The sequence below is a fragment of the Oryx dammah genome, unplaced genomic scaffold (assembly GCF_014754425.2).
Source record: "Oryx dammah isolate SB20612 unplaced genomic scaffold, SCBI_Odam_1.1 HiC_scaffold_8, whole genome shotgun sequence".
Lineage (NCBI taxonomy): Eukaryota > Metazoa > Chordata > Mammalia > Artiodactyla > Bovidae > Oryx > Oryx dammah.
The window spans coordinates 33,737,371-33,758,836 of NW_024070192.1; the positions used below are offsets into that span (position 1 = coordinate 33,737,371).

Consider the following 21,466-nt stretch of genomic DNA (forward strand, 5'->3'; position numbering starts at 1 on the left):
TAACTCTACAGGCTTCCCAGGTGGCTCAGTAGTAAAGAATCCACCTGCAATGCAGGAAACCAGGGTTCAATCCCTGAATTGGGACGATCCCCTGGAGAAGGGAATGGCTATCCATTCCAGTATTCTTGCCTGGAGGATTCCATGGACAGAGGAGCCCTGCAGGCTACAGTCTATGAGGTCACAAGGAGTCGGACATGACTGAGCAACTAACTATACTATGCATGGTAACTCTACGTTTAGCATTTTCAGGAACTATTTTCTAAAGCAGTTATATCACTTTATGTTCCCAAGAGCAGAGTACCCATGAAAGTTCCAAGTTCTCTACATTCTTTTGAATACCTGTTATTATTTTATTGATTGTAGCCAATCCACCTGCAATGCAGGAGACCCTGGTTTGATTCCTGGATCTGGAAGATCCGCTAGAGAAGGGAAAGGCTATCCACTCCAGTATTCTTGGGCTTCCCATGTGGCTCAGCTGGTAAAGAATCCACCTGCAATGTGGGAGACCTGGGTTCGAGCCCTGGGTTGGGAAGATCCCCTGGAGAAAGGAAAGGCTACCCACTCCAGTATTCTGGCCTGGAGAATTCCATGGCACTGAATAGTCCATGGGGTTGCAAAGAGTCAGACACAACTAAGTAACTTTCACTTTCACTAGCAATCCTAGTAGATGTGAACCAGCACGATTTGTATTTCTCCAATGGCTAATGATGTTGACATCTTTTCACGTACTTATTGGCCATGTGTGTATCTTCTTTGGAGAAATGTTTATTTAAATTCTTGGCCTGTTTTTAAGTTTGTCTTTTTGTTGTTGAGTTGTAAGATTTCTTTATATATTCTGAAACCTTTTCAGGTAGTTGATTTGTAAATACTTTCTCCTGTTCTGTGGGTTGTCCTTTCTTTTGCTTGAAAATGTCCTCCAAACCACAAGTTTTCAGTTTGATGAAATCCATTGTATCTGTTTGTTTCTTTGGTTCCACAGAAGACTGTGAAGTAGGTCATCTATTTACCATCTTATGAGACACTCCAAGGGGTTGATCAAGATGCTAAAGGTCATATAGAGTTACCATATGACCCAGTAACTCCACTCCTAGCAATTCCACTTTTTAAATGTATTAGCATAAAGTTGTTCACAGTATTACCTTATTTTTTGTCTCTGTCAGATCTCTAGTTATATCTCTTTTTCACTCCTAATGTTATTTATTCGTGCCTTCTCTTTTTCTCCCCCTCCCTCTACCAGTCTTCCAGATATTTGTTTATTTTACTAATCTTCCCAAACAACCAACTTTTGGCTTTGGTCTTCTCTGCTGAGTATTTGTTTTCTGGTTCATTGACTTCTGCTCTTATTTTTTATCTCCTCAGTCCCCACTTTGTTCTGGCTTATTCTGTTCATTTTTTTCCCCTAACTTCTTAAATTAGATACTTAGGTCATTAACGTTCAGCCTTTCTCATGGTTCTGGTATCCTGTGAAACACATGCTTCTCTTCAGCACCCCCTCTTTCTTCAATAAATTAATCACCTCTTGGCAAGAGAATGAGGGGGCACAGAGGCTGGCATGGAGCTGAGTAACCTGCCTGTTCCTGTAAGTAAGTAGCCGCCTATGGGAGTTGTGGGGAGGTCGTATTCCAGAGCCAAACTCAGCCATCAGGGTCATATTTCATTACAGGAGGTGGCACCCCGTGTCAGAGAGGAGTTCTTGTGGCCTCACCAGCTTGTTCTCGCAGACTGACTTCTATCTCAGCACCTCTCCTTTGCCAGGCCAAGAGGCAGTGAGGCACATGCTCCTGTAAAGACAGGAATGGGCCCAGGCAACGCACCCAGCCCCAGCTGTCGGCTCAAACTGCTCCAACCTCAGGAGCCATCCTGTCCAAGCAATGCACCCAGCCCCAGCTGTCGGCTCAAACTGCTCCAACCTCAGGAGTCATCCTGTCCTATTCTTTGCTTCTAATCCTTACTCCCAGTTAACTCCCTTCCTGGAACCACTTAGGAGGGAACCCCAAAACCATCCTCATGGAATGGGAGCACTGGAAGGGACCAGGAAGCATCTGCCGACTCCCTCTTTTCACCACGGAGACCAAGGCCCTGGTGACTTCTATTCACATTCACGATACGGTGCAGCTCTTCTGAAATTAGCTGCTGCTGCTGCTAAATCGCTTCAGTCATGTCCGACTCTTTGCGACCCTATGGACTGTAGCCTGTCAGGCTCCTCTGTCCACGGGATTATCCAGGCAAGAATCCTGGAGTGGGTTGCCACACACTTTGCCAGGGCATCTTCCTGACCCAGGAATCAAATCCTTGTCTCCTGTGGCTCCTGCACTGCAGGCAGATTCTTTACTGCTGAGCCACCAGTGAAGCTCTTTCTGATACCAGTGTAACATAAAATAACCATCTTTGCCCTATTTAATGCAGTCTGCTCTGAACTCTACATTTAAGATACTATTTTGTGACCCCTGCTTTTACTTTGGGTTCAAGCATCATATGGCTTTGCACATCTCTTAATTCTTAAAAGGTTGGAAGACTTTGTCACTTTGTAAACACAAATTAAGAGAGTGATATGTTAGAGTCTACTGTTAATATGGTCTTTTTGCTCTTTTTGTAGGCAAAAATAAAACAAAGATAAACAGTATCTGAAAAACATAATTAGTAAAATTGATTTTGATAAATATACTGAACTCTGTAGCCTGAAAACAAGAGCTCTCTTTCAGTTCCCATGGACTAGCAACAGAAGTGACCTTACATACACACATGAGATTATTTAAAAACAAAACAAAAATGTATTCATTGCAATGAAATGGAATGGTACACTAATAACAAAATATATAGTTTGAGGAGTTAATATCCTAGAAATGAAAACCCAATTCATAAATAACTCCAGAAATGAAAAGAATATCAAAACTACAATGACACAGTCATTGGAAAAACAGTGACAAGGAGAGCAGTACAAACCAAAACCAAGGGTAAGTGGTCAAAGCTACTCTAGAAAGGAAAAATCTTTGCCTTAAATAGTTGTGCTGCTAAATATGACCAAGGAAAAAAAATGATATTAGTTGAACTGAGCATTCAAGTAGAAATGTTAGTAGGACCACAAAGGCCTAAATAAGAAATTAATAAAGATAAAACAGAAATTATAAAATTAGAAAGAATTTTAAAATATCAAAAAATAAGTGGCAGGACTTCCCTGGTGATCCAGTGGTAAAGAATTCACCCATTAATGCAGGGGACATGGATTCAATTCTTGGTCCAGAAGATCCCATATGCCACAGAGCAACTAAGCCGTGGGCCACAACTATTGAGTCTGTGCTCTAGAGCCCAGTAACCACAACTACTGAAGCCCCTTACCATAGAGCCCGTGCTCCTCAACAAGAGCAGGCACTGCAATGAGAAGTCCACACACTGCAACTAGAGAAGAGCCCCCGCTCACCGCAACTGGAGAAAAAAGCCCTCACAGCAACAAAGACCCAGCATAGCCAAAAAATAAATTTAATTAATTAATTAATTAAAAAAAAATAAGTGGCAGACTAAAATTGTATGTAAGAGCTCTGACTCTGAGAACAGAGAGATCCTGTTTGAATTACAACTCTGGGCTTTGTAGCTGTGTCTCAGGCAAGTTAAATGCCTGAACTTCTCAACCACCTGTAAATGTGAATAATAGTACTCGACTCACAGAGCTGTTCAGATTCTGGAAAGCAGACAGCACATACAAAATACTTAGCACAGGGCCTGGCACACACTGAGTGTTCAGCAGATACCAGATGTTAGTATCATCACTTTCAAAAATGTCAAACAAACAAACTGAGGCAAAAAGAGAGCGAGAATATTCACTATTAGAAATTAGAACAGTGATACAGCCATATTTTAAAGTTAAAAAATTATTTTTTTAGTGATTGGCAATGAGAAGTGATTACTATACACAACTATGCTTAAAAAATGAAAATCTGGGTAAATCATTATTTTCTTAGAAAATAAATTACCAAATTTGACTCAGAAAGCAGTTGAAAAATTCCTGAATAAACATATAAGCATGGAAGAAATTGAAATGGTTATCAAATAACTCTTCCCAAAATGGCACAGGGCCCAGATGGGCTAATTCTAGTAAATCTTCAAGGAAAAGTTCTTTCTCATGCTACTTAAATTATTCCAGAGCATAGAAAAGAACAGAAACTTCTCGCTTCATTTTATAAGGTTAGAACAGCCCTGATACAAAAGACAATAAAAAGAGAAAAAAGTTCAGATATATTACACGTTTGAACAGATACACACACACAAAAAAAAATCAAACATAAAAAACATCACTAAAGAATAATATAACCAAATAAACTTTATTCCAAGAACACTAGAATGGCTCCCATTTAGAAAATCACAAAACCACAATGAGATACTACTTCACCATCACCAGAACGACTATTATAAAAAAGAAAGAACAGAAATATTGATGAGGATGTGGAGACACTGGAATCTTCATACATTACAGGTAAGACTTTGAAATGGAACAGCTGCTCTGGTAAACAGTCTGGCAGCTCCTCAAAAAGTTAAATATGAAGTTACCATACGACCCAGCATTTCCACTCTGAGGTACATACCCAAGAGAAGTGAAAACACATATGCATGCAAAAACCTGTATATCAGTGTTCATAGGAGCATTACTCCTAGCTGCCAAAAGGTAGAAACAATCCAAATGTCCACTAGCTGAAGGATGAATTTTAAAAATGTGACATATCTAGACAATGAAATATTATTCAGCCATAAAAAGGAATGAAGTGCTGACACATGCTGTAACATGGATGAACCATGAAAACATTATGCTAATTATGCTAATTATTTAGCATTAAACATTATGCTAAACATTGAAGTCAGTCAGACACAAAAGGCCCCAGGTTATACGATCCTATTTATATAAAATGTATAGAACAAACAAGTCCATAGAGATCAAAAGTAGATTAATGTTTTTCTGGGGCTGGGACAGAAACACGAGCAAAAAGGACCGGGAAGTGACTGTTACGGGTATAAGGTTTCTTCTGGTGATGATGAAAATGTTCTTTAATGATGGTTGCACCACTCTAGGTCTTTTCTGGTGGCTCAGCAGTAAAAAATCTGCCTGCAATGCAGGGGCCACAGGATAGATCCCAGGGTCAGATTACCTGGAGGAGGACATGGCAACTCACTCCAGTATCCATGCCTGGAGAATCCCATGGACAGAGAAGCCTTGCAGGCTACAGTCCACACGGTTGCAAAGAAGCAGACACCCCTGAAGTGACTTAGCATGCATGCACACACCACTCTATAAACATACTAAAATCCATTGAGTTGTATGCTTTAAATGGGTGAAGCATATAGTATGAGAATTATATCTCAGTGAAGCTATTAAAATTTTATCAAACCAATTAATATAATTCATTATTTAATATGCTTAAGCAGAAATATTATATGATCACTTCGATTGATATCTAAAGGATTAACATTCTAAAGGAACCACATATCCTTGATTCAAAACAACAGCAAAAAGGAGCAAACCTCCGGTAAGCCAGGAACCAAGGTCATTCCTTTGAGCACAATAAAAAAGATCTATGTGAAACTAGGAACAAATGACATACTTAATAATAAAACTCTAGAAACATTCTCACTCAAATCAAGATCAACATAAAGGTGTCTTACCGTTATTCTATACCGTTGCTTTCAAGTTCTATTCAATGCAGTAAGGCAAGAAAAATAAAAGTCCAAATGCTGAAAAAGAAGAGCTAAAATATTCGTGATTTGTGGGTTCTAACTGAATAGAGAAGAGAATTAACTGAAACACTATGAGAATTAATTTTAAAAGAGTTCAGTAAAAAGGCAGGTTGCAAAGTACTAATATAAAAATCAACAACTTTCCTATATGTCAGCAGTGTCCAGTTAGAAAATACAATAACGGTTTCCCTGCTGGTCCAGCAGTTAAGAACCCACCTTGCAATGCAGGGGACACTGGTTCCATCCCTAGTCTGGGAAGATCTCACATGGGCTGAAGATCTCACAAGAGAAACTGAGCCTGTTCTCTGGAGCCCAGGAGCTGCAACTACTGAGCCCACATAGCAACTACTGAGCCCTAGCACCCTAGAGCCCCATCAGTTCAGTTCAGTTCAGTTCAGTCGCTTAGTCGTGTCCGACTCTTTGCGACCCCATGAATAGAGCCCATATTCTATTCCAAAGAGGAAATACCAATGGCCAACATGAAAAGATGCTCAACAACCTTAATCATCAGGGAAACGCAAATCAAAACCACAATGGGATACCCCTCACACCTGTCAGAATAGTTATTATCAAAAGGAACACAAATAACCAATGTTGGTGAGAATGTGGTGAAAGGGAATGCCAGTGCACTGTTGGTGGGAACGTACATTGGGTCAGTCACTTACGGAGGTGTCTCAAACAAGTAAAGACACAGTCACCCTATGACCCCAACAATTCTACTCCCAGGTAGATATCCCCCAAAATGAGAACACTAATTCAGAAAGGTACAGGTACCCCAATGTTCACAACAGCATTATTTGCAAATGGCCAGATATAGAAGCAAACTAAGTGTTCATAAGCAGAAGAATGAGTAAAGAAGATATATACACACACACAATGAAATATTACTCAGTCAAAGAAAAGAGTGAAACTTGGCCACCAGCAGCAACATGGATGGACTCGGAAGGCATTATGCTAAAGTGAAATAAGCCAGAGAAAGCCAAATACTGTATGAAATATTACTTATATGTGGGACCTAAAAAAAAAAATGCAACCAACTGGTAAACACAACAACAACAACAAAAGCAGACTCAGAGAACAAACTAGCGGTTACCAGCGGGGGCAGAAGGAAGGACAATATAAGGGTGAGGGATTAAGAGGTACAAACGGTTAGGTACAAAATAAGCTACAAGGATATATTACACAACATGGGGAATTTAGCCAATATTTTAATAATAACTATAAATGGAGTATAACCTTTAAAAATTGTGAATCACTATATTATACAACTGTAACTTATATAATATTGTACAGCAACTATGCTTCAATTAAAAACTTTTTTTTACAAAAGAAAGTTCAAGTCTAGAAGCAGCAGTCCACCTCAGGGTCTCTTTTCTATGAGCCTCCTCTAAGCCCCCTGCTTGGGGGTGTGCCCCCTCACTTCCTACCCTACTCCATATATCAGTGAGGTCTGGAGCAGAGTCCCCAGGACTTGCAGGCATTGAAAGCCCAGAGAACTTCAATAACATTCCCAAGGTCACACTGAGAGCCTGGACCCAGGACTTCAACCCAGGCAGTCTGAAGCTGGAGACAGGTTCTCTCAACCATAACCCCTAACACACATCTTGGTATTTCAGTCACTATTACACAGAACCCTGTGCTCTCTGATCTTGATTTTAAAACTGACGTGTTTCTATACAGCTGGAATATCAGAACTTGCTTTTCACTGAGGGTTGAATTCTGCAGACACCTTCAGTTCAAAACAACGAACAGGGACTTCTGTGACAGGGAGTAGAGTGATTAACTGCACTTCCAACGCAGGGGGCATGGGTTCCATTCCTAGTCTGGGAACTCTGATCCTACATGCCATGGAGCGTGGCCAGAAAAATATAATAAGAAAAGTAAAACAACAAACAGGTCTCTCATCTTGGTTCCAGCAACAAACTGGGGTGAAGAACACAGAGGACATCCAGTCCCAGTCTTCCCTGGCGATTCTGAGTAGCATTGATAGATGATCCGCCCCTAAACGTGGCTTAAGTCTCTCTGGATTGGAGTGAGCAGCAGTTTCCTTCCTTGTGGCAGCTGGGCAGGCCGAGTACTTTCTCACCATGAGTTCTCCCCGGGTCTGAGCCGAGGAGTGAGACAGGGCTGGGTCTGGGAAGAAAGACTTGGCTGCGATGGACCTGCCCACCTCTGAGGTCTGGCTGCGGGAAGAGGAAACGCGTTGGCCGCAGGACTCGGACAGGGTAACCGCTGTCCAACAGCCCTGCCCTGGGGCACCCGACCCAGAGGTACTTTCATGTTTTGGAGGCCAAGCTCTAGATCTGTAAACACAATGTGTTTCCTTTTTCATGCTGGGGTTGAAACTGTTATTGTTCGGCACTTTTTCTGCTTCGGCCCAAACGCAAGCAGAGCGCTTGCCCTGGGCAGAGTCCTGTCTCCGCATGTCACGCAGACCTTGTTTGGGGTTCTGGGCCTGACTTCTCAGGTGGGAAGAGCCCCAGGGCCCTGACCCAGGTTGGGGCATAATTTCCTTCACATTTCGGGGTAGTTCTAGAGTTTTCTCAGTCCAGGGGACCTTGCATGGGAACTTCAGGACTGACTCTCCTGGGGAGGCCACTCTTCTAAGGGCCCCGTGATCTCTCAAACTGTTGGGGTAGGAGGAAACTAAAATGCTACGACAGAGCAGATGCAGGAAGAAAATGTGAAGTGGACCACAGTGCCATCCCTCCCTAGTACAGGAGCCAAAACCAAAACTCACTTCCTCTCAAGACCTACAGCATCTTCCCTGTGTCCCAGGCATTGAGCAAAGCTCCTCACTTGGGGGCCCACCATGTATATGGTTCAGTACAAGTGTTCACCACTCACACGCACACCCTCCTTAAAGAGACCACTTCCCACCTGAATGGAGGGCACCATTTCCCCCTTCTTCAAATCCCCAGACCCAACACAGCCACCTGACCACTGACTGCTCCAGAAACGTCCACTTAAGGTTACTTCTTTTTTTCAAAAAAAAATACTTATTTGGCTGTGCCAGGTCTTAGTTGCAGCACGGGATCTTTTTTTTTTTAGTTGCAGCACACAGGATCTAGTTCCTTGACCAGGTATTGAACCCTGGTTCCCTGCACTGGAAGCACAGATTCCTAGCCACTGGACCATCAAGTAAGTCCCCTACAGGCTACTTCTTTGTCTGCAGGCTGGGGAAGAGGGGAAGCTCTTCTGGGACCAAAACTGTCTTGCAGTTTTCATCTCCTAGGCTAATTCTAACTAAACAGTAATGGCTGCCTAGGATATTATACTGAAGTATGTGTTAGTTGCTCAGTCATGTCCAACTCTTTGCAACCCCATGGACAGGAGCCTGCCAGGCTCCTCTGTCCATGGAATTCTCCACGCAGGAATACTGGAATGGATAGCCATTCTCTTCTCCAGGGAATCTTCCCGATCAAGGGATCATACTTGGGTCTCTGACACTGTAGGCATAATTCTTTACCATCTGAGCCACCAAGGAAGCCAAGAGTCTAATACCCTAAGACTATTTCTGGACTTAGGAAAATGAATACTGTAACTGATTAGTGATGTCTGCCCTGGTTTCAGTATTTGGAAAAGATGCATTGCCAAGTACTTACCACAGCCACTCCAAACAGGAAGAGATGAAATCAGAAGTCCCAACAAACGTAACGAGGCAGCAGAAAGTGTCCATCTCTTTGGGATAGTCCATCCATGGAATATAATGCAACATATAGGCAGTCAGGAAACTAAAAGAGGTCTACCTCATTTTCTTGTTACCTAAGACTCATTTATTCAAACCCAGCTCCTTCAAAGGTGACTATGGTCCTACAGAGTGTCTAACTTAGGTGTGGAGCCTCTGGAATGTGTGAAAAATTGTACATGATGACTAATACTCTCTCTTATCTGGAGGCAGTAAAGGAGTGGCGAAAATCTAGAAAATCTAGCAATAGCACAGCCAGGAAGGAACATGAATGGCTCTCAACTAAAGCTGGACCCTGCAGAGAGGCTGGTACCTCGCACGCCTTATTCAGGCTAGTCCCAAACCGTCCACAGAGACTGAGTTCTAGAGCCTCCTTCCAGGCTGAGTTGGGAGGATTCATTGATTATCAGGTGATATCCTGAACTTTCTGTCCCTCTGAGTGTTACTTTCTGCCTTTCAGGTTCTCACTGAACAAATGTACTTTGACCTCTAAAAAACCACTCATCCTTCCCCTGTTTTTGGCCGCACCACACTGCGTGCATGATCTTAAGTTCCCCAACCAGGGATCAAACCCGCAGTCCCTGCAGTGGAAGTATGTGTGCGTGTGTGTCTCCAGGCAATATTGGAGCGGGTTGCCATTTCTTCTTCCAGGGGATCCCAACCCAGGGATTGAACTCGTGTCTCTTGCATCTCCTGCACTGGCAGGTAGATTCTTTACCACTAGCACTGCAGTGGAAGTGCAGGGTCTTAACCACTGGACCGCCAGGGAAGTCCCCACTCAGCCTTTAAATAACCCAGAGGCCTGGCATACCTACTGAGAAATCTTTCTTCTGGATTGTCTTTATACGCATAAATGCACTGCAAGGGGATTATAGCCTTAGCACCAGCTAATACACTGACCCTAACGGCAAAAGGCTCAGGATCTCTAGGAATGACCCTGACAGAGGCAGAGGCAGTGTACATTTCTCCACTCCTTGGCAGCACTCCTGAACCACTGGTACACCTGTCTCCTTGCTGACATATTCCCATGTTCCCTGAGGGCCAGTGGATGCATTGGCCAGAAACATCCAACACAAAGGAGCCTTGGAGCTGGTGCGTCAATGCTGGATGAGAAAGGCTCAGACGGAAAGCATCTCACATCTCATCCATCCCATGACCACAGTCCCTTCTCTCTGTCAGAGGGCCGAACTGGTACAAAAATAACAAAGTAAAGGCTGAACACACACTGAGTCAAAGACTCCCAGGAGCTGGGGATGGAAAGGAAGTATTATCTCTAGAAGCAAAGAACTGACCAGCTGATGGGTCTCTGCCTTCTGACCTGGGGGAAACTCACATTATATAATCATAAAACATTATGTCATTAAATCATTAAATGTTATGTAAATCATGTAACGTTCCAACGCAAAGGAAAATCTAATTCCAAGTTTATAATAGGGCTACATTTTCTGGAATACGAATACAGAAATGCACTCTTGAACTCCCCACGTGGTGCTATACACATCGAACCGAACTGAGACAAGAGACAGACTGGCGGCGAACAGCCCTATGTCCAAGGACTCTCGCGGGCAGTTTCCTTATTCCAGGTGCTGTTTAGAACCATCCCGGGGAGCTGATTACAACAGAATGTGGCTTTTATGTGATCAGCCTTTGAGACAAGTGCCACTGGTACCTGCCTGCTCTCTGTGTCTGCAATGGCATCACTGAACAAGCCAAGATGTGCCCTGTCCGAGCTCAGGTTTGTTTGTGCAAAACCTCCCTGCTGGTGGCCAGGACATCTGGTTTGGAAAGGCTTCCGTTTCTCATGGCAATCTGATTCACTGACATAAAGCACATGTAGAGCACCGAGTACGATGCCTGGCACACAGTAGGGGTTTTCAGTCTGTCCTCAGCATGCAACGTGACACACCCCTGGGACAGACACTTTAAACTCCCTGGCCACCTAAACCAAAGCTGCATCTTCCGAGGCTGCAGAGACCACAACGGCTGAGGTGTGTCTCTTCAGACCAACAGGCAAAATGCTGTCGGCCACTCTGTAAGTATTAACCTCAAATCTGGAGCATTTCAAACCCCCCCTCCCCCCCGCCTGAGACCTCCAGTCTCCCTCTAATGAAAGGCACTGCAGAAACTCAAGGTATGATTATCACTTCTGAAAGGAAGAAAAAAAAATACTGGCTCACAAAATATCCGCACGACAGCATCAACAGATAAGACCGTTTTATAATCCAGTTCCCTAGAGAGCCATTTATTTTGGTGAAGCCAGTGTGCATAGCAGACGCCGTAGAAGCCATCAAGATAACACGAATAACAACCCAGTGGACTTTTGAAGTGTAAACATGAAAGTCTATTAAGAATACAATGTTGGTTTAATCCCAAGACAAAAAATTTACTTAATGAAAAGCACAACTCATCTCCAGAAGGAAATTATCGATACCAGCTGTGAGCAGACAATGAGGGGGTTCCTTCCAGGGAACATCTGAATTGCAACCCACTGCCTTTCCAGTATTTACTCTGGACCTGAAGTCTCAAATACTTTTCCGAGGATCTCATTTTTCTACGGGAGGAGGAGGTCAGGGAGAAGTTTGGGCAGGGCAAAAGGACAGTATGGCAAAGCCTTGGAAAGAAACAGACGCTCCCCAAAAAGTGTGTCTTGATTCGGCGCTTTCTCACTTCTCTGGGTCAAGCAGCGAGCAGCATCTGGGCCCACCTCAACAGAGACCCTCACTCCAGCTGCCATGGGGCCCAAAGTGATAAACGATAGCCCCGTGCCACTGACACACGTGCCCTGCACGTACCAGCACCCCGCCAGCGACCAGGATATACCATTAAACTCCCGTCTTTATTTTTAAGACTGTTCTTTTTGATGTGGACCATTTTAAAAGTCTTTACTGAATTTGTTACTGTCTATGTTTACTCTTTATATTGCTTCTGTTTTATGATTTTTCTGGTCTTTTGGCTGCAAGGCATGTAGGATCTTAGCTTCCTGAGCAGGGATCAAACCTGCACCCCCGGCTCTGGAAGGTGAGGTCTAAACCACTGGACCACTAGGGAAGTCCCTAAACTCCCTTCTTTAACAATACTTCTTAGCCACATCCTATACTTCTTCCAATATGTCCCAGAGAAGCAACCAGCTACTGAGCACTAGGGAGAAAGGAGAAGGCCTGGTTAAAAAAGGAATTTCTGATTACGAGCTCTGTTCCACCAACTCTGAGAGAGATCACGGGCTCTGAAATCAAAACTCGGCCGTGAGCAACACCTGTGCACGCTGACCACCCACACAAAAGTGTTTAAACACTCTGTAGTTACATTCCTAAAAGCTCCCAGCTCCCATGAGGGCTAAAGGCTAACATCAAGGACTTTTTATATACAATTTCATATGCAAGCATTCAAGCATGTATGAACATAGTAACTACGATCTATGGCATCATATGACATACTATCACATAATACAACACAACTAGGGAACCACCTTTAATTCCAGCAAGAGGCAACAGGTTGTTCCAACTATTGTCCCCTACACGCAGACCTCGCTTGATTGTACTGCGCTTTATTGAACTTTGTAGACATCGTGTTTCTTACAGGTTGAAGGGTTGTGGCAACCCAGCCTCGAGCAAGTCTACGGACACTGTAGCATAGACTCACTTCATGCCGCTGGGTCACATTTTGGTAATTCTCAGCAATAGTTCAAACTTTTTATTATTGTCTGTGTTACGGTAATCTATCATCGGTGATCTTTGATGTTACGACTATTAATATTAATATGACTCACAGAAAGGCTCAGAGGATGGTTAGCATTTTTTAGCAATGAAGTGTTTTTTTAGTTTTATTGAAATATAGTTGATTTATGATGTTGTGTTAATTTCTGCTGTGCATCAATGTTTCAGTCATACATATATAATAATTTTGCACATTCTTTTCCATTATGGTTCATCATAAGATATTGAATATAGTTTCCTGAAATGAAGTATTTTTATGAATAACTGAGATATGTACATTGCTGTTTTTTAAGACATAATACTATTGCACACTTGATAAACTATAGTATAGTGTAAACAACTTTTACAGACACTGGGAAACTGAGAAATTCATGTGACTTGCTTTATCGCTGTGGTGTGTAAACGAACCTGCACTATCTCTCTGAGTTCTGCCTGTACATGAACTGTTCATTCATCCAGCCGTCCAGCCATTCATCCATTCTATGGGGAGGCAACACAGAAGATGCAGTAAAACAAAGCCTAAACTTCAGACAGAAGACCCAGTTCCACCACCTACTAGCTATATGACTTTGGGTAAACCCTTTACCCAAAGGTTATGGTTTCTTCCTCTGTAAAATAAGAACAATAATGGAGCCTAGTATTAGCTTAGTTACAATGATCAAATAACTAAATGTTGGGCAAAAAAAAGCCCTCCAGGGTTAGTCATATAAAGATAATAATTATAATAAATGGTGGTGGTGGTGGTTAGGCGCTAAGTCACGCCCAACTCTTTGCAGCCCCCGTGGCCTAGCCCACCAAGTTCCTGTGTCCATGAGACTTTACAGGTAAGAATACTGGAATGGGTTGTCAGTTCCTTCTTCAGGGGATCTTCCCAACCCAGGGACTGAACCCATGCCTCCTGCATTGGCAGGTGGAGTCTTTACCACTGAACCACCAGGGAAGCCCATGTTAATTACTAGGACTATAAGAATATTCACTTATCTACAGCTATATACCAGACTGAGCAGCAGATCATTTTAGCCTTCTGATTTTGCAAGAGTTTTTATCGGGGCATTAGATTTCTCACAGCAACACCTCCCATATAACCTCCCTCTCCTGCCAGGAATGACGGCAGGCCCAGAGCCATTTACAGCCTGAGGACCCCCTCCCAAAGTCATGTTTAAACAATTACAAGCTTTATGGTGCAGGTACCCATGACCATAGGAGGCCAGCCCAGCACAGTGCTCATCTTGCAGAGACGTCTTTTGTGTGGGTTTTGGGTTTCAGCAGGGCAACGCCAAGCCGAAGTGTGAGTCGCAAAACGAGTTTTCATAAGTTCACCCTGTCACAAACCAGGCAGGGGTTCATGCTGACATCCCCACAGTAAGATTAAACAGCATGCTTCATCAGGCACTAAGTACTAACACAGCTCCGACATCAGGGGGACACTGATTAAAACTGATGTCAATAATTTATGGAAACACAATATGGTCTTCAGATGCTCTTTTTTGGGGGAAAAAAAAAAAAGGAAGGGGGGTAGGGCCTAGCAACCCAGGTGGTTTAAAACTGTTCAGGCATTTTCTCTTGAATGTATACTCCCCCCCATGCCTGGATGCTTCTTTACACGATGAATATAGATGCACATGTGTATAAGAGCATGTGAACACTGCTGATACATATGGGCGGAAGAAAGTATTTAGTTATTCCACGGAGAGCTGTCGAGGCCATAACATTATGCACAGTCTTGTCTTTCATATTGTTCTGGGTTTTCTTTTCCGGAAGAAATCCAAAATTGCGTTTAAAACAAAACTGGACCTCATAAAAATTCACGTTTACTTCGTAGAGAACTCAACCTTGAAACAACCCGGAAAAGAAAGCTGGACCAAAGAAAAACCTATAGGATATAATATTTTCTTGGCCTTATATAGAACTATTTAGAAAAATAATAATATCAATGCTTTCTTAAAGTTTTAGGATGGGGGGGCGGTGAGACAGTTAACTTAGGGAACAATGTCACTTTATTATGTCGTGTCTCATTATTTTAGAAAGGCAAAGACAGACAGTGATAGTGTTTCATTTTTTTATCAAAACATTTTTGGAGTAGAAAATATACTTCTTTGCCTTAGCTGTAAATAATCTGGGTAGCCTGACTTTCTATGTCAACAGTGTGAAATTCACAAGATAGGATTATGTTGGGGGGGGGGAATCTGAGCCGCTGATAGTACAAAAGTTAGTGTTTGAAGGATTTATTAATGCCTTTTCCTAGCACAGTGCCCTGTAGTGTCTCAGAACACCTGTCAAATACTAATTCATTCACGTATCTCCACTTCGGGGCTTTTTCATAAAAAGCTCGACCTTTAATTGTAAATCACTTCTAAATTGTCTTTGCTGGCTTTCTCTTTTGCGAAATGATGGAAAAATCACTAAGACTTCAATTAAGACTTTATGGGAACTTCAACCTGACATTCCCGAGGCTATATCTACAAGGTATCAGAACATCTATTCAAAAAGGAAACTATAAATAACTTTAACATCACTGAATTGGCTTGGCTTTTATGAGATGACTGAATAATTGGCAAGATTTAAAGATACTTTAACTACTGAGAATTAAAATAACTTCGGTGAAACCCAGAAAATACTGTCAGCCGATTGTTTGTCATGTAGATTATGTACTTATTAGGCCTAATTAAACTTTTTGAACAAAAAGGCTTACTAATTACGTTAGTTAATATGTTGATTGCTCAATTTGGCTTAAAAAAAAAAAAACCCAGTCAATCCAATTTGTGCACAGAGTTAGTGCTTTGGTCAAAAGACAAAATCCTCAACTACGGAGATTTATTTCAAGCACATGGCCATTGTTATAAAAATTGCGGGTTACTTCTCCACATAGAAAGTGACGGAGAGCTGGAGGTGGGTGGTATCGGAACACCACCACCACGGCTAAGAGGAATCTTCAAGCCAGGAAAACGTTACCATCATAGCCAGCTTATTTGCCTCCATGTATTCACTTGCGTGTTTTCCAATCAGACCCTGCTGGTGACGAAGAGAAGTTATCTTTCATATGCACATACAAGCTAACACAGATAGCCAAACCCTGGGAGGCCTTTTAAATGTCAATAAAGGGTTTTCACTCACAAAAGGAAGAAAAGAAAAGAGGAAAGGCGAGAAGAAAGAGAAGAGATGAGAAAAACCAACATTTCTGAAGGAACGGAGCAGATCAAAGGCATTCTATTCTCAAAGACGACTAAGTCGGGGAGTAACCACTGTCTCACCGCCCGAATCCTGAAAAGTCTCTTCCGACCAGCCGGCAGTGGCGTCCCTTACAGGAGGGGGAAGGACAATGAGGTCTGCAGAAGTAGACCCTTGGATGGAGTGCAAAAATGGAGATCTGGCCATGCAACAGGAGAACTGCCCTCTGCAGACCAGGACGCCCTCCTGGGCCTCAGAGCCGACCAAAACATGTTTTCCATTCCGAGAAAGTCTGCATCCACAAGTCATGAGGCACAAACTATTCGACAACAACATGACACAATTAATCAGAACCAGACCTCAAGACGTGTGTTTGTGGGGGCCAGCAAACTTTGTAATGTGCCTCAGAGGTCGAGGCAACTGAAGAAACTCACACGGGCTGTGTGGGAGGGGGAGGGAATAGCTATTCCACAAAAGATGAACACCCAAGGGCGGATGGCCGAACTGAATGATTTTCCTTAAAATAAAGCGTGGGATTTGTACCTTTACATCTCATACTGGAAAAGCTGATTATGGTCTAACTACCTACCTTTCCTCTACGTTTTTTCTTTTTCTTCTCCTGAGGAGAACCTGAGGGCTCAGGGTTTCTACAGCAGCAAAGCTGTATGATCCAGAAACGGAATGCATTTCTTTTTTTTTTCAAGCCTCATTTCAGACCCAAGAGTATCCACCAGTACAGGCTTTTGTGAGATTTCTCTTTCAGGACCTGAAACCCCATAAAATCAAGAATCTGGGCCCTTAGTTAATTCGCGGGAATTGTTTAATTTCACCTCAACACACACACCCCGCCCCCCACCATGCTAACAACAACAACGGAAATCTGGTATACTTTTTTGGACCGGGACTGACTTAGTTTAAAATAATTAGTGAACTCTCTTTTGTAATCTGCAGATAGTAATTAATTTAAATCACATCATTCTTTTGCTAGCCCAAACACGCTATCCAAAAGAAAACTATATCTATTTTCAAACCGTAAAAGACAAATGGAGGACGCAGGAGTGATGTTCGTCGTGCACCGAATTAGCACCAAATTGCAAATCCCTTTGCCACCTCCCGAGGGATTTGTGGCCGTGGAGCTGGAACTTCCTGGGAAACGGGCCGGGGTCCCCAACAGCGAGACCAGCTGCTGCCCTGGGGCGGGGTTGGGGGGTGGATCCCAGAGTCCCGCCAAACTGAGGAGAAGGCAATCAGTGTCTGCCCTTGGATCTGGGATTAGGGGAACTGACCGGTAAATTTTCTGCAAAGCCCACTCCCAGCATCTTGTCTTAGCGCAGCGCACAGGAGGCCAACCCAATTGGCCAGCGTCAAGCGCGCGAGTGGACCGACTCTCCCGGCCCCACCACCCAGGATTTCCCGGAACGCGCCTCCCACCATCCCCACCACATTCACGCAGCGGGAGATGCTCACTAGGCCCGGGAGCAGCCGCCCGGGTCCCCGCCCCGTCCGGGTCCCGCCCGCGTCCCCGTGGCGCCCCACTCACCCACGCACTCGTTGGCCTCGCGGGCGGTGGCGCGCTGCCAGGGCCGGTCGTAGTGGAAGGGCTTGCAGCGGTCACACTCCGGGCCGGCCGTGTTGTGCCTGCAGTCGCACACCAGGCTGTCGTCGCGGTCGCGCACGCAACGGGCCGCGTGGCCGTTGCACTTGCAGCGGCCGCCCACCTGCAGGTCGGACACGGCGTAGAAGTACGAGTCGCGCGCCAGCTCCGAGTCGTCCTCGTTCTCGTCGCCGAACGTGTGCAGGCGGCTGAAAGCCACGCGGATGTCGGTGGCCGTAACCCAGTCCTGCAGCACCGGCGAGTTGTCGAAGTCGTGCGCCGAGGGTCGCCCATCCAGCGTGCTGAAAGCGATGAGGCCGCCCGAGAGTGGGCGCATGTCGGTGTGCGAGTCGGTGCACACAGCCTCCTGCTCGTTCTGTTTGGTGATGGGCGCGCGGTGCGGCCGGTTGTACATCTTGCGGCACTGCGTGGAGTAGAACTGAAAGGGCACCCACGTGCGCCCGTAGTCCATGGACTTGTAGATGGCCATGGACTCGGGCCGGGGCGAGCAGAACTGCAGGCTCACGTAGGTCACCTCGAACTTCTTGCCGAGCGACAGCGTGAGCGTGACGTTGTGCGGGAACTGCAGGTAGTTCTCCGACTGCCAGCACGTCAGGTTGTGCGGGTTGTTGAGATCCGTGAGGAAGGCGGGCGGGTGCGCCTTCTTGGGGTCCGACGCGTTGCAGAGGTGGCAGGAGCGCAGCCGCTCCTCGCCGCGCTCGCTCACCACGCAGTAGCGCGCCGGGGGCCGGCCGCAGGTGCTGGACACGCGCACGTCCTTGCCGAAGGCCGCGTTGACAAAGTCCGGGATGCAGCGGCGCGGGTGGCCGTTCTCGTCCGAGCAGGGGTCGGGCTGCGCCGCCTGGCCGGCGAACATGCTGAGCCCGGGCCCGCCGCGCACCGCGCCCACCAGGCACGCCACGGCCGCCAGCGCCGCCAGCGCCTCCCACACTGCGCGCATCGTGCTGCGTCCAGCCTGCCCCGGCCCCGCCGCGCCGAGGAGTCGGTCCGCCCGCCGCAGAAAGCGCCTGCGGAGAGAGGGGAGCCGCGCTCAGCCAGCCCGCCCCGCGCCCTCCAACCCCGCGGCGGGGAGGCGATCGGGGTCGCGGGCGAACGCCCGGCTTCCCCCGCACCGAACGCCCGCCTCGGTCCCCCGCGTCCCGGGGGCAGGCGAATCCGGAGACCCCCAGGCCCCGCACTGCCCGCGCCTCCTCTTCCCCGCCGGCGGCGAGCCGGGGCAGCGGGCAATCGCTCGGTTTCCCCGCCGCCGCCGCCGCCGCCTCCACGCCGCCCGAGGGTCCTGCCCGCGCCCGTCTGCTCGTCTGCCGCCGCCCCGCCCGCACCCCTTAACTCGGGCGCGGGACAACTCGAAGAGCCCCTGAGCTCGCACGGCCCGCGCCCCCTCCTCCCGCAGCCCGGGCTTCCCGCTCAGCTGCCCCAGATCGCACTCCCGGCCGGCGAGTCCGCGTTAGGGACTTTACCTCAGGAGAGGGCAAAAGAGAAAGAAAAGTTTGCCCGGCCCCGGCCGGGGAGCCCGCGCGCCGGACGGCGGAGAGCTTCTCGCTGGTTGCTAGCAGGCGCGTCCTGCCTCAGCGCGGGCTTGCCAGCTCCATGCCCGGCGCGGCCGCCGCTGCCCCAGCCCCGGCCCGGCCCGGCCGCCGCCGCCTCTCCCGCCCGAATGACGACGCGGCCGCCCGGCTCCCGCCGCTGCCGCCGCGGTGCGAGTGCCGCCCAGCCCGCGCCCGGGGCGCACACACTCCCGCTGGCTGGCGCGCACTCACACACGCACGCACGCCCCCGAAGGCTCCGCCGCCGCCGCCGCCACTCGCGCAGGGAGTGGGGGGCGGAGGGGAGCGCGGGGGCGGGGGGCGGGGCCGCCGGGCGGGGCGCCGGCCAATAACGTCGGCGGGCAGCCGCCGGCTCCCGAGCCAAGTTTTCACCCCGGGAAAGAAGAAAGTTAAAGGGAAGCGGCCGGGGACCCGGAGAGAGCGAGGGTACGAGCGGGTGGGAACCCGGGTGCCCGAGAAGGAGAAGCGGAGACAAAGGGAAGCGAGGAGAGCGCCCGGGGAAACCCCGGAGAGGGGGCTGGGCCCGGCGCGCACCCCGCGGAGGGAGGAGGGGCCGGCCGGGGACCGTCCGCTTCGCCCGGCCCCGCGCTGCCCCTGGAGCCCAGCAGGATTCCGCCGGCCCCACGCCCCTGGGGAGCGCGCAGGCGAGGGAGAGGGGGCGATTTTTCTCCCTCCTGGTCCCGGGCAAACATCTGTGTTTGTTTTCTTTGCTGAGCTCGGGTCGGGCCTTCCTCAAACCGAGCGTGATGGCCCTGGTGGCACCGCGTCCAGGGCCGTGCCCCGTGGGCAGACAGCCCGGAATCGTGAGGAAGAGGGAGCCTCTGCTGGCTCGCCTCTCCTACCCGCAGCCCCTGGCATCTGGAGGGAAAGAGCGGCTCTCCCGTCCCCTCACAGTTGTCACCCCTCGGTGGGCCAGTCTGTAGAGAAAGCAGCCCCTTTTCTACCTGGGAGTTGTGGTGGGCTGGAGGCTGAAGTGGGACAAAACCAGACCGCACCTGGGCACTGGCCAGCACCCCCGAGGCCTCGGGCTGGAGGTGGCCTAGCCCTCCCCGGATCCACAAGCAGCCTGATAAGGTGCTCAACGGTTCAGTGCGCAAAGGTGCTGTAGCCCATACTATCTGCTGGGAACCCATAACTGCTTTGCAGAGTAGGTGTGAAAGTCTATTTTGCAGATGAGGGAAGAAACAGTTCTCAGGAGGTGAAGAAACTTGAGTAAGATCTCCCAGCCATAGAAACCTGGCTCCTTCCTCTCCTCACATTTGTCAAATGGATCATCCCACCCAATTCTAGTCTAGTGGGACACCCTTGGGGCCACCCAGCTTCTTGCCTCCTTCTCTGCTACCTTCACCGAAGGGCCGAAGACAGTGACGGTATCCTTTGACTGTCTTCTAGCAGCAGCCAAAGCACTTCAGGGGAAAGAAGACACTGGGCTAAGAGTTTTGAACTGAACTGCCAGTTGTTAACTTTTAGATGAGTGAGCTGGTAACAGGCCTGGCTTGAAAACTTGGGATACTGGTTCTGGCCCAACAGCTGGCTTGCTGCATTAGCCCCATTGAGTGTCTTGTTTTGTCTTATTGGTATTTTCATAAACTCTGGGAGTCTAAGAAGGGGCCTCAGGGCTAGTCTGGCCCAGCTCAGTCTGTTTGAAAGACTGCCTACCCCAGCCTCCCTGAGAGATGGCCACCCAAGCCAGGTCTTCTAGGGATGGAAGTTCACTGCAGCCCAAGGAAATAAATCCACTTCATTGCAGGACTGGCTGGATTCATCCTCTGCCCTGGGGTAGAATTTTAACTGTCTTCTTGTGCCGGGTAGCACTCTCTGCACTGTTTGTTTATGCCGTGGCAGAGGGGGATTTCAGGTGACTTACAAGGGTGCTTAAAACAAGGCAAAATAACATAAATTAGAAAGTGAGGTGGAAGAAGGTAAACGTTTCTTTTTTTCTGTTTAACTCCGTGGACTGTGAAATCTCAATGGCGTCCTGAAAGGCAACGTGGCAGTTTGGAGTTCCAACACC

General features: G+C 47.2%; 1 protein-coding gene across 1 annotated transcript in view; it reads right to left on the reverse strand.

The window, feature by feature from the left end:
* Positions 1-18,914, reverse strand: part of NTN1 (netrin 1) — a 189,490-nt gene extending 170,576 nt beyond the window's left edge. The window contains exon 1 of the mRNA XM_040243374.1: positions 17,831-18,914. Within this exon, the coding sequence (XP_040099308.1) occupies positions 17,831-18,845 (1,015 nt within the window). The 5' untranslated portion in view covers positions 18,846-18,914. The remainder of the gene's footprint in view (positions 1-17,830) is intronic.
* Positions 18,915-21,466: the final 2,552 nt, after the last annotated feature.